This window comes from Epinephelus fuscoguttatus, linkage group LG21 (genome assembly GCF_011397635.1).
Source record: "Epinephelus fuscoguttatus linkage group LG21, E.fuscoguttatus.final_Chr_v1".
Classification (NCBI taxonomy): domain Eukaryota; kingdom Metazoa; phylum Chordata; class Actinopteri; order Perciformes; family Serranidae; genus Epinephelus; species Epinephelus fuscoguttatus.
In genome coordinates, this window is record NC_064772.1 from 3,219,731 (window position 1) to 3,234,300 (window position 14,570).

The 14,570-nt window shown below is 41.2% G+C and overlaps 1 protein-coding gene across 8 annotated transcripts in view; it reads right to left on the reverse strand.

The window, feature by feature from the left end:
* The window catches only part of sugct (succinyl-CoA:glutarate-CoA transferase), a 310,078-nt gene that overhangs the window by 37,694 nt on the left and 257,814 nt on the right, over positions 1-14,570 (reverse strand). For 3 of the 8 annotated variants that reach the window (XM_049565787.1, XM_049565789.1, XM_049565786.1), the window contains exon 13: positions 552-818. The exons of the other annotated variants lie outside the window; for them this stretch is intronic. In XM_049565787.1, the coding sequence (XP_049421744.1) occupies positions 552-818 (267 nt within the window). The remainder of the gene's footprint in view (positions 1-551; positions 819-14,570) is intronic. 8 annotated transcript variants of the gene reach the window in all.

Below are 14,570 nucleotides of genomic sequence, written 5' to 3' on the forward strand. Positions count from 1 at the left end.
GGCACACGCTGTGTAACAATGTCCTGCCCACAGCCCCCACTGATTGGTTGCATGGCACAAGTGAAGCCAATCAACACTGAAGCCTCTCTACATGCTGCACTGTGTGTGCATGTTCGAAGGCACAGCATATAAGAGGAGAGGAGAGGAGAGGGCTCTGTCTTACCTCTTCATGAACTAAAGTCATATTATTTTGCACTACGGACGCTTCATATAATAACATAACAATATACTATTTATGCTGTTATGTCATTGTGTCATTTCTGTCTCTACATGGTCACGCGTTAACAATTCTCCTCTGCTCTCTGTATCGGTGGAGTTCCGCCACACACAAAATTGTATTTTCCTAAATCTTGAGACACCTCATATGTAAGCTAGACAGACATTTCACCTGCTCATTACTGTGCGCACATGTGCTGTATGTACTTAGTCCTAAAGAGCCCTTCTAAGCGTAAAGACGCTTACCTGGCTCGTGCATGTGTTTGTTTTGGGGATGAATGAAACAGCAAGAAGGGAAAACTTGGCCCTCACTCCTATCGGGGATCCCAGCTCACCTCTGCCACGCCGCAGTTCCATCTCTCCGGCGAAAGTGCCACCACCGCCAGGGTAAACACAGCGGTCGGCTGGTAAGGCTGAAGGCCTGTTTGGCGAGCACTTCCACGGTTTCTTGGACTGAGTATGGAGCAGTGCCTCGCCTCTTTATTTCTCGGGCACTCGCTGGACTCTGTCGACGCCTGGCTGGTACCTGTCGTCGGCCCGGATGAGGTGTTCCAGCCCAGCGGTCCCTGCTCTCCTCGTCCCCGCTGTGGACCTGCCGGCTCCTGCCAGGATTGGGCTGGTAAATGCTAGATCGCTAGCGAACAAAACATTTATCCTGAAGGATTTCCTGACTTCCTGAGGATTGGATTTTCTCTGTGTGACTGAGACATGGCTGACTGTTGGTGAATCCAGTACTTTCACAGACCTTTTACCCAATGATTGCTGCTATTTTAACTCCCTGCGGACGTCGGGTTGAGGAGGAGGAATATAAGAGTCACTATAAATGTAAGCAGCTAGGTAAGATGACGTGTGCCGTCTGAGTGCCATAAATCGTTTGATCCTGGAAGCGACCTGGGGCGGACCCGGAGACAGTTTCCTAAAGGTATGGATATACACTATATAGAAATAGCTTATCTTCACACTGATGGTCTCATTTGCTGTTGTAGGTCACACACAGACATCAGCAGAAACAAGAGATTTTTGCATATCCAGTTAAAAGTTCCTTGTAGCGGCTTTAATACAGCAGAACTGGAGAGAGGGGTGAAAAATAAATAGTAGGCTCAAGTAGGGCGCAAAATTAGACGGAGAACGATTGACAAAGATTGCCTTAGCATTGAACCCTGATATGGATTTGAGATTCCTGACGAGAGAGATGGCGAGCCACCCATGAACCTGATCTCTGCCTTGACCCAAGGATCAAGATCACCTTTTATCCGCAGGAGCCCATCCATTCTTCCATCTCCATCACTTGAGCATCACACTCCAGTGTGGTAGTAGTATCACGACAACCTTTTCCACTTGACTAAAAAGTGCATTTGTCACAATAAAGGATTAAAACTAAACTGAACAGTTTATAACAGAAGGAACAAAACTGAACTTGAACAAGACAAACAGTGGAACTCTGTTATCTTTTGTCAGGGACACTTTAATTTGTCTTTGTATTATTTTCTGGTAATATTGTTATCTTGTGAAGCATTGAACTGTGTTTAAAGGGTTAACATCTGAGTGCCAAGCTACAGACTAAGGAGGGGAGAACAGTGCAAACTTCATAATCCAGCCCGGTTCCCCAGTGTTAGTCTGTACTTCCAAGGAAAGTAGGTTCTACTTACACACTAAGAAGGGGAGAAAAGTGCAAACTTCATAATCCAGCCCAGTTCCCAACCTGATCTCACAGAAATACGTGAAATAACCACGACCTCTTAACACCGCATTCCGTGGTGGCAGCACGTAATGGGTTGAAATTACGTGCCGGTACCATGGAAACAATGCCAGTGCAAAGTCAGTAAAGTTTTCGTGGTGGACACACGGATTCCCTGATTCAATCACGCCACGTCAACCTCGTTTTCCTCAATGATATCTTTAACATTTCTGTATACACACAAAAACACAGACGTGTCCTTGATAACTCAACAATATGACAGGTTAATGTCAAGGCCATAAAATAAAATAAATGTATTTTGCCAGCTTTTGATAGCGTAGGGCTTTAAGAGCATTGTGCTGTGGGCGGATGGGGCACGTTCCACTACTGTTTTGGAGCTACTGTCTGCCGTCTGTGGGCTTCATTCCATTTCAGATTGCCGTCTGTGTGCCGTAACCGAATCCAAACACCACTAATAAATAAATAAATAAGGCTGAGCACGGTAGACCCAGAGACAAAACACCATCACATGGAGGGAGGCGGCCGCCGCGGCAACCCGGCCACCCTCCACTCCACCAGGGGAGAGTGGACCCCAAGCCAGCGCCACAGAACCAGCATTCATATTGTTATTATTGGTTTTACTTTTTAGTAGTATTGTATTATCTTAGGATGACTCATTTTAGTAACTATCTACAGTAAAAAAGAAAAAAAGAATCGAAGAAACAAACAAAACTCATTTTATACACTGGGCCTTCAAAGTGCTCTCTGAAACTAGACCTGGCATGGCTTTTGTCCAAAAAATGAAAAAATCAAAACTTTGTCGTAGAGCTAAACCAAATACATCATTGGAAAGGTCTCAACCTGGAGAGTAACATATGTCAGTATGAATTCTACATGGCTCCTGCTTTCAGCTATTCACCTTTGAACCTTGACCTCAGTGCATGTTTGAGGGCATATAACTCAGCAACAAAAGGGGGTACAGACATGGGACCAACTGAATATATCAAATGTCTAGTAAAGCTGAACTAGTAATGACACTGCACCTTGATGAACTATGTTAAGAAAAAGTAAGGATGATGGTTAATTTCAGATGATTTAGCTATTACTGTAGAAACGGCGTTTTTGGGACTGAATATTTGAATCAGAATCAGAATATCTTTATTGTTACTGTAACAGGTATAATGAAATTTCAGTGCAGTCTTTCACAAAATGAGCTAATAAATAGAATAAAAAAAATAGTAAAAAAAAAAAAAAAGAGAAGACAAGGAACACATAAAAACAATATAAAAACACATGGGGATGGTATCATAAAGTGCATATAAAGTGTATGACCAGTTATACGGAAGTGCATGTGTTTTGTAAGTCACTCAATGTCCAGCAGTATTTAATGTAACAATGGCTGTGGGGTAAAAACTGTTTTTAAGTCTATTTGTGAGTGTTCTGATGACCCTGTGACATCTGCCCGATGGAAGCAGTTCAAACAGATTGTGTCCGGGATATGATGAGTCCTGTGATATGGCGAGGGCCTTCCTGAGGCAGAGGGAGCTGTGCAGCTCCTTCAATGGTGTCAGAGGGCAGCCGATGATCTTTTGGGCCACCTTAATGACCCCCTGCAGTGCGTTCTTCTGTGCCACTGTGCAGCTGGCAAACCAAACACAGAGGCAGTACGTCAGGATGCTCTCGATCAAGCAGCGATAGAAGGACACCAGCAGCTTCTGAGGGATGTTGTGCCTCTTTAGAATCCGCGGAGCACAGAGAAGCAGTCAGAGCTACAGGCTACAGTGAGGCTAAAAACAGAGTTCATATGATGTTTTTCGAAACAACTTTTTATGTCGTAGCTTCAGGACACTTGGACCACTATGGATGAGCAGTATGGAGGTACTCTGTGGATTCAATTTTGTGTTCTTGGACGTTAGTCTGGGGCACCATCTACCATTAGGTGTGCTAGCCGCTCCACCCGCTGATCTCCACAAGGGATGTGAGGACTCTAAAACTTCACCAGGGCCTCCGTCGGCATGAGGGTGAGTAGATAATGGCTGAATTTTCATTTTTGGGTGCACTATCCCTTTAAGAGGTCGTGGTCATTTCACATATTTCTGTGAGGTCAGGTTGCCAGTTCCCCATTGTTAGTCTGTACTTCCAGGGAAAGTAGGCTCTACTTAAACACTAATTACATTACTGTACTTACAGAGTATGGATGAGAGAATAGCACCTGTCATGTGGTTTCTGTGTAATTAAATAATGAAAATATTTTATAACTCTCTGAATGATTATTGTGCATTTAAAAATATATGTATATTTTTACATTACTGTATTGTTTGTGTTTTGTCATGGGATGACAATGCAAGACTTCCACAGATGTGCATTTGAGAGAGGTAAGTTTGCTTTGTATACTAGCCGGCCTGTTATGAGCCAACTTCCATAATATGTACCCATTTCTCAACATATTCTTATTCCAAATCATACAATTAAGTAGGTTATAAGACAAAACATAATAAATCCCTGGAATATGAGTGAAGCTTGCTTGCTGACACTTAGAAAAAAATGACTGTCACAACTGCCATGAGCAAAAAGCAAAAGCATTTGTTTATATTGTACAGTAGACTATTTCATTCAATATACTTAAAATGATTCGGAAGTTACACCTTGAGTTCCGCGAATTACATGGTAAGTGGCCGTGAGTTATGCTGTAAGACTGGAGAAAGTAGGTGGGAAATGACCAGGAGTTACATTGGAAGTCCGGGCAAAGCAGGACCTAAGTGAACGGGAGGTACACTCTAAGAAGCAGCCTAATTATACTGTAAGACATGGGGAAATACGTGCAGGAAGTGAGCGGGAGTTACACTGTACGTCTGTGGAAGTTGGGGTAAAGTACAGTACAGGCCAAAAGTTTGGACACACCTTCTCATTCAATGCGTTTTCTTTATTTTCATGACTATTTACATTGTAGATTCTCACTGAAGGCATCAAAACTATGAATGAACACGTGGAGTTATGTACTTAACAAAAGAAGGTGAAATAACTGAAAACATGTTTTATATTCTAGTTTCTTCAAAATAGCCACCCTTTGCTCTGATTACTGCTTTGCACACTCTTGGCATTCTCTCCATGAGCTTCAAGAGGTAGTCACCTGAAATGGTTTCCACTTCACAGGTGTGCCTTATCAGGGTTAATTAGTGGAATTTCTTGCTTTATCAATGGGGTTGGGACCATCAGTTGTGTTGTGCAGAAGTCAGGTTAATACACAGCCGACAGCCCTATTGGACAACTGTTAAAATTCATATTATGGCAAGAACCAATCAGCTAACTAAAGAAAAACGAGTGGCCATCATTACTTTAAGAAATGAAGGTCAGTCAGTCAGGAAAATTGCAAAAACTTTAAATGTGTCCCCAAGTGGAGTCGCAAAAACCATCAAGCGCTACAACGAAACTGGCACACATGAGGACCGACCCAGGAAAGGAAGACCAAGAGTCACCTCTGCTTCTGAGGATAAGTTCATCCGAGTCACCAGCCTCAGAAATCGCAAGTTAACAGCAGCTCAGATCAGAGACCAGATGAATGCCACACAGAGTTCTAGCAGCAGACCCATCTCTAGAACAACTGTTAAGAGGAGACTGCACGAATCAGGCCTTCATGGTCAAATAGCTGCTAGGAAACCACTGCTAAGGAGAGGCAACAAGCAGAAGAGATTTGTTTGGGCCAAGAAACACAAGGAATGGACATTAGACCAGTGGAAATCTGTGCTTTGGTCTGATGAGTCCAAATTTGAGATCTTTGGTTCCAACCGCCGTGTCTTTGTGAGACGCAGAAAAGGTGAACGGATGGATTCCACATGCCTGGTTCCCACTGTGAAGCATGGAGGAGGAGGTGTGATGGTGTGGGGGTGTTTTGCTGGTGACACTGTTGGGGATTTATTCAAAATTGAAGGCACACTGAACCAGCATGGCTGCCATCCCATCCCATCCCATCCGGTTTGCGTTTAGTTGGACGATCATTTATTTTTCAACAGGACAATGACCCCAAACACACCTCCAGGCTGTGTAAGGGCTATTTGACCTAGAAGGAGAGTGATGGAGTGCTGCGGCAGATGACCTGGCCTCCACAGTCACCAGACCTGAACCCAATCGAGATGGTTTGGGGTGAGCTGGACCGCAGAGTGAAGGCAAAGGGGCCAACAAGTGCTAAACACCTCTGGGAACTCCTTCACGACTGTTGGAAAACCATTTCAGGTGACTACCTCTTGAAGCTCATGGAGAGAATGCCAAGAGTGTGCAAAGCAGTAATCAGAGCAAAGGGTGGCTATTTTGAAGAAACTAGAATATAAAACATGTTTTCAGTTATTTCACCTTTTTTTGTTAAGTACATAACTCCACATGTGTTCATTCATAGTTTTGATGCCTTCAGTGAGAATCTACAATGTAAATAGTCATGAAAATAAAGAAAACGCATTGAATGAGAAGGTGTGTCCAAACTTTTGGCCCGTACTGTAGGTGGTAAGTGAACGGGAGGTACACACTAAGGACGTGGGCCATATTATGTAGTGTTACCCAACTGTCTGTACTTGGACAGTTGGAAACATTAAGTAGCCTAACTCAGCCTGTATTAAAGTTACAGGCAATATTGAAATAATCCAGTTAGATGCTTTCATTTCAATTGAATTATGGCCGTTAAATGACATCTATAGATACAGACTTTATTATTCCCTCATGAAGGGCAATTTATTTGAGCAGCTTGCACACACACGCACACACATACACACACACAAAACAAAAAAACAAAAACATGTATCTAATGTATGTAATCAAGTGGTGGTGACACAGAACTGTAGGTGATTTGGGTCAACGTTCTGTAGGATTTAGTGTCATTCATTTATTGGTATCAAAAATCTGCTGTTTACATTATTTTGAGATGATGATCTTAATTTATTTTGATTGAAAAGTTAATGATTTAAGTTATTTTTTTAAGTCTTTCATTAATGTTAAGTGAATTTTCCATTTTGGAATTTTACAATAAAAATTACATATAGACTGTAAAAGATGGCCTTTAGCACATTTTTTATGGTGGCTGTTAATCTTGCATCAAATAGTGAAATGCATACTGTATGCAGACTGTTGCATGTACAACTCACAAGCAGTAAATATTGTACTGGTAGTATTGAACTACAAGAAGCAAGACAGTTGCAAGCCTTCAAAGTTAGAGTTAAGTAGAGCTTTTAAAGGGTCAGTTAGGTCCTAGAGATGTGGTAACAACAGCTGTGCGGGGGGGGGGGGGGCAAATTTGATTTTTTTTTATGGGGTCCAAAATTCCTGGCAGCGCCCCTGCCCCCAGGTAAAGAATCATTTGAAGCTGTCCAGCTGTAGCTGCTCTTACTGAAGATTACCCTGATATTCACACTTAACCCTTTTACACCAACATGGAGTAGGTTCCTTTCCAGTTCCAGCACCTAATGTTGAACCAGAGCATTTTGACCAAAAGTAAACTGGTTCAGAGCCCGAAAATGTGTAAATGTTGCTGCTATCAGTGGGCATGTCATACTCTACAGATTGGAAAAAGGATGAAGAACGCAACAATGAAGAGGTTAAGAGAGAAATCATCAGGAAAAAAAATGTTCCATTGTCTTATTAATAGTTGGTCTGTGTTTGTTTTTTGGGGTAGAAACAAATAGCTTTAATAAAAGAAAAAAGGTTTGAGGATCAGCAAAATGATCTGCAATTTTGCTACTACTACTACTATAGTTGCTACTGCTTTCAATGAGAATTGGGCAATACTCTTTATTGATGATACATCATTGATTATAATGGTTCTGCACAAAACTGGTGAAAATGTGGGCTGGACCAATGTTCCAAGAGTCCTGAATGGAGCAGGTTTGAGAATCAGAAGTAAATTGGTGTAAAAGGGATAACAGAAGAGCACATAAACTCTTTCATGGTAAAAGGCGCAATTAGTAATTTTGTTGGGTGTAACTGAAAATACATACAATGAGTATTGTAATGAATGACTGCTGGCAGGGAGTAATAAGTAAAGTGATAATATTACTTTTCAAAAGAGGAGTGAGTAATGAGTGATAAGCTACATTTTTTGAGGAACGAGCCCAACACTGCACCTGATTAGCTACCAACACAACAAAAAAAGTAATTGCAACCAGTGGTCACTGAAAGGGAGCAAACTACCATTATGCAAAGAAAGATGTAATTACACAACAGAGGGATGAAGAGAATAACCACACTATCTGTTGTTGTTTAAGTGTTTTATTTCTTCTTCTCAGTGAGTGAACAGTGAATATGACAAGTTTGGACAGAAGAAGCTCACATGGAGGTTCTCAACAATGAGGTCACGACTCTACCCACAGCCTTTTGATTAGGGCTATAAAAACTGTTTTTGAGTTACAAGTTAAAGAACAAAACAATCATCATAACATCTCCCTAACTCTGTCACCGCTCTATCAACCGACACAGACGATGACTTCTTCACCCTCCTGCTTCTCTCTGCTCTTTTTTTATGCCTCCTCTCCCTCCTCATCACTCTTTACTCTTTTTACTCTCCGAGTCTTTGAAGCTAGCTGTGGCAGTCCGTTAACTCAACTAACCAGCACCCATGGGAGCCATCCAGGCCTGCTGTTACATCATGTTACTGCAACATCAAGAGAGGAGGATGGAGTATGTGTGCAGCAGGATGTATGTAGTGTTGTGTATATGTGTGTGTTGGTGAAGATCTGAGGTTGTCTGAACCTGCTGCTCTCAGTTTGACCTCGACAATCAAAGCAGCTTCTGAATATCGCAGCATTTTCATTCCTGTGAAGTATCAGAGCACTTTTTTCCTCCCATATACGTGCTCATATGAGCACTTAATAGGATTTTTAGATGTGTTACATAAAGCTGCAGCCCAGATGTTAAAGGTCCCAGGTGATTTGCTTTTTCATGATTTCAGCTTCATGACATGAATAATGCTCTTCATCGTGTTCTGCAAATGAGTGTGTTTTAGTCAGAGAAATATTTATTTCTAACTTTGAAGAGTAAAGCAGCGACGTGTCACACTGGAGGAGTCGAGGAGTCATGACTTCCTGTTCAAACACATCATTAAAAAAAGATTAGATATTCACGGATCATATACTATAAAAGAGTGACAGTTGTGTTCCTGAGGCTACATTACACAGTCTCATGTTTGGAACACATGGGCTAACTCACCCTGGGTAAAGAGAGGGTTTCATCTGAATGTCACCTTCCAGCAACAGGTGCAAACCAGATGCATTAAAGTCTCATTATCCTTCATGTAAACACTGGGCCTATGCATGCATGCTTGAGCTGTAGCTATGCCACATGTAATGACACACCACAGATACCACATGGAGATAACACCGACTGTGATTGGTCATCTTGGGCTGACTTCCTACAAGTTTCTGATGGTGGTGCACATTGTTGAGAGTAAAGACAACATGAAAGGAGTCTCCTTACTATGTAACAAACAAAGTTACATAGGTTAGATTTAGGCAAACAATGTTACATAAAGGTACACAAGATAGCTTTTGTAAAAACATCACACTTGGGCAACATCAAATTACATACTTTACTTAATTTACTTTAATGGTAGTGTTAAACAGAATAGCTTAGGGGGGGAAAAAACATGGTTTAGTGATTGATTGATTGAGACAAGGAATGTTATGCAAGTTGTGTAGGATAGCTTTATCAAAAAAACACATGGTTCAGAATCATGAAGTAACGTACTTTATTTAAAGTTACATAGGTTAGATTTAGGCAAGTAATGTTATGTAAAAATGCGTACAATCGCTTTAGGAAAACAAACATGGCTGGGCGTTGTGAAGTTACATACTTTACTTCAAGTGTTCTAGGATACCTTTAGGCAAGCAATGTAACATACGTTATGTAGAATAGCTTTAGAAAGAAAACATGGTTGGGCAATGTTAAGTTATGCCCTTAAATTTTGATAGGTTAGATTAATTAAGTAACGTTGCTTAAAGTTACGTAGGATAGCTTTAGGAAATAAACATGGTTGGGCATTGCCAAGTTCCTTACTTTACTTAAAGTTACGCAAGTTAGATTTAGGTAAGTTACTTAACCCAAAGTTACGTAGGCTAGGTCTTGGAAAAGAATCATGGCTGGGCATTGTCAAGTTATGTAATTTACTTTAAGATGCATAGGTTAGATTTAGGCAAGTAACATTATGTAAAGGTTTGTACAATAGCTTTAGGGAAAGAAAAACATGGTTGCTCATTGCTCCATAATTGCAGCCTTTACAATTACATGGGTTATGTATGAATTCTGGTACGTTACTTTTCGTAGGTATTTGTACAAGCAGTGAATGAGCACAGCCTGCTAGGTTGGTGGTTTGTTTGTGTTGACAGCTCTCTCACTTAGCACTGCAGAGTTCCTTTTATAAAGTCTTCAGTCTCTACAGCTATTAACAAAGAGTGAGCAGTGAGTGGTAAACCTAGACTTCATCTGTTCCTTCAGGACCCTGACAGGTGACATCACAGATAATGAGTCAGCGTTTTCCTTACATTTCTAAGGAGCAGTTAAACTTAACTCAGAACTTGATGCAGGCCAGTTTTGCGGCTATGTGGGGTACAACAGAGGAGTGATGAACCCACTGACAATGCTTATGGCCAGGTTGACTAATATGACCTTCAGAGCAACCTGCACTGATGGACACAGTGATGGACCCAGCATGAAGACTTGGAGGAACTGGGTGGTGCCATTGAACACCAGAGTAATCACTGGCCTTTTTTTTCATGTTGTTCCGGCACTTGCGGACTCGGTCTCCGTCATCAGGAATAACAGGTATTCTGATATGACCAGGTATGTTGATTGCATTTCTGACAGTGTAAGATGGGTACAAAGCAGTACAGCAGCACCAGCAACTAGTCGACCATGTAGCACGCTAATCTGTAATGGAGAGGTTTTAACCTGTGGAGAGGGAAAATGAGACTTTAGATCATCACTAAGGACTAAGGATAAAAATGACTAAAATGTGAAAATAAGACTAAGACTAAAATTGCCTCCAAAATTAACACTGGCCGAGTGCCATCTAGTTCCATGACATTGGAGAGAAGGCAGATATCTTCAACACTCGACAACTCACAATAGCACTACAGGTAAGAGCAAAAAATATGTATTTTGATTCTGGGGTGAGCTGCCCCTTTAAAATCTACCAATATGTGGAAGGCTGGTAGACATTTAATGTGAAAATCTGTAAAAGTTTGAGTTTATTTGTATTGGGTTTCACTGATGGTAGTTTAACATTGACTGAGAAATACAGAAAAGTTAAATTAATCAGCATGTCAACCTTTAAATTAAAGTTACTTAAACATTCCAGCATACTGAGGAAAAGAAGCAATGTTGGTCTGTTGGAAACCAAATGCATCTGCTCTAGGCTTTAAAGTTACTTTTCCCATACACATTCTACCTTCATCTGAGTCTGAAAAGGCTGACATGCTTTTAATAGGAAAACAGCTCTGTTGCCTATTGAATGTAAAACAAAATTACAAAAATGCCTTCATATTTCACAGGTTTGGTCAGTCATTTACTTGAGTTACCTGAAGGAAGACCATGGGATGCACCACAGCCAGGTGATGCTCCAGGCAGATGCAGCTCTGGAAGATGGGTCGAGAAATCAACATGGGCTGTAACATACAGTGCAGCACCAGTATCCTAACATCCACCAGCATTCTCAGCAGGCAGTGGAGCATCATATAAAGAGACAAGACGCAGAAGAGGATCTCCGTGATGGCCAGATTGAGGGCCCCACCTGCTCCGGTAGCTATCAGCCACCCCACATAAACATCAGCGGGCAAACCCACCAACAAGTTGCAGGAGGATAAGGTAGTAACTCTTCCACAGAAAGTAAGGACGTCAAACATGAAGGTGCTTCAGTAAGATTCATCATCAACAAATTGTAGGTAAGTGTTTTCTGGGATCTGCAGAAGGTAAATCAGGGAGGTGTTTAAGGATAAATGTAGGCATATCATATCAGCAGAACTTTAATAGTCCATATCAATACCAGTGAAATTCCATTATTCTCTATCCCAATTCAATACCACGTTTAAAAACAAAAACTTTAACATACACTCCTTTATTTTAAAAACAAACAAACATTTAAAATCAATTTAATATACATTTTTATTATTAATCCCCAATCATCTGCCTTAACCCTATGGGCCGGAACGACGCATAGCGCGTCCAAATTCACACCTGTTCTCTATTGATTTTCTCCGCGACCGTGCATCATAGCAAGAAGCCACGCATATCATGTGAAACAGCAGAATTGTAGCTTTCCGACAAGACCAAGCACTTCGGTAGTCCAATATTTTCACAGCGAAAAACAAAGATAAAGTTACACTAAAATGATGTATAACAGAGCTTTCATACAGCTCTGCACACACATTACTTTTGGATGGATTACTGGATGACTATTTTTCTATGATCTTAGATGTAAATATTGCATGTTTCTTTCAGATAAAACACATTTTTGACTTGTGAATGAGTCAATGGAATTTCTTGCAATAATGAAAAAATACTGGCAATAATGTCCACCTGGCACAAACCACATGTTTTGGACAGCTGTGAAGTGACAGAATGTCCCAACATCATGGTATGGTTCTTATATTGCCAGATTCCAGAGAGTCTCCCCTCTTCAGATATGGCAGAATATGTCATTTTCCAACTTGCTATGGTGAGATACATGTAAAAATGTAAGAATTTAGTAACACAGATTTGTTTTTTTCATTGATATAAAAATTAATATAAAATCTGGATAGCCCACATTGTCATGAAAAAAAAGAGATATAGCATGTGTATGTAGCCTTTATAATGACTGTGATATCAACTTAAAAGTAAAGGCAGTAAAAATACCCCAAAAATGCCTAGGGCCCAAAGGGTTTAACACAAAATACCAGTATGTGTGGGCTCATAAGATTTAGTGGGCGAGAAAACATATTTGTATATAACCCAGAGTATATCAACATATTTCTTCTCAATTATTGTTTTTGTTTGACACTTATACATGGAAATTGTGATGATTGGCACGTTGTTTGTCATCACTGTGATAGGACAGGTGGGTTTAAAGTATTCTTGCATAGCAGGACCTTTCTCCACAGCACGGTGGAATCACAGATTATCTTTCTGCTATAGGGGGAAAAACACTCTCTTGTTTTTGTTTCTCTAAACCAACCACAATTGTCCTGAGTGGCACTAAGCCCAGGATGGTGTTTTTGCAGAATAGTGTCAGGGACACACACATAGTGACAGGGCTAACTGTTAGCATTACACAGCTAACGTTACCTAACTGTTATTAACAGGTTCGATGACAGAGTCAAGCCATGTCGGTATCAGTGTGATTTTGATGGTACCGTTTAACATCTCAGTGTTGGATGTTAACACTGCTACTCTGTTAGCTTGTACTAACCAGGCAGACTCTTTGGGAGGAGAGCAGCTCTGTTGACAGCAGCAACAGAAAGGCTGCTGATTCAAAGGGAAATTTGGGTGCTCTGAGATCAGACTCCTGAGCAAAAAGGACTATCTTCAGGTTTGGTGTGCTGGAGATGTTTCAGAAGATGTGGCAAATCATCTCTGACTGGCCGTGTCAGAAAAAGATCAACATCAGACACCAGAATCCTGTGAGATGGAGTCTCGGCTTTTCTGAGGTGCGTTCTGGAGTTGTGTTTTTTCTTTGTAGATCTTAAAAAAGCTACAGTTATTGCTTAACCTTGGTTAGCGGGGCGTAGACAAAATAAGGGGCCTGACTCCGGCCCCCTACTGACACCAGCACATTAACATAGTCAACAAAACTTAAATAGACTCAAGGATGATTTATTTTTAGATTGTGCCCCTCCCCAAATGAAAATACAGAAAAAAAAGTTGAAAAAAAAAAAGGTAACCAGCAGAATGTCCCCTTTAATAATAATTGTTCTCATCCAACTCAAGATAATCCCAGTGTGAAAGAAAAGTCCGTTGTCCAATGCTTACAATGAAAAAAACAGGCTCTGGGAAAAAGCATTGCCAAAAATGAAAAATGTTCAGAAAAAAAGAGGAATCACACTCACCAGAATGGAGTAAACAAAAACAATCTGGTCATACTTGGTCGAGGAGTCCATTTCTTTCTGGTCCTCCACACAAAAACGGTCGAGGAAACACCAAGAACATGAGTCCAAAGAAAACTTTTCTTCTTCCAAGGCAGGCTGTCTCCACTCCACCTCTGTTCTCATTCCTCTTTCCCCAACAAAATCACCCTGGATCAAGACAGCACCCAAGCCCACAGAGCTAGCATCAATGTGAACCTGGAAGGGGAGCGATCATTTTGGCTAGGTGAGGACGGAAGGATTTGCCAGGGCTGGCTTCAACTTCTCCATTGCCGCTTGGCATTCCTTAGTCCAGTCTTATTTTTCTCCCTTTCGCAGCGGCCGGTTCAGAGGGGCAGCTAAATCAGCAAAGTGGGGTATCAAGTTGTGATACCAGCCTACAAGTCCCAGGAATCTCACCAGTGAAGGGACATTAATGGGCGTAGGATAGTGTGTCACTGCTGCTGTCTTATCAGGGTCAATCTTTGCTCCACGCATGAACTCCAGGATGTCATGGATTAAAGGCATGGGATAGGCATCCTGTGGGGTTTTTGCATTTAGACCCCTAAAATCAACACAAAAACTTGGGGTCCCATCTGCTTTAT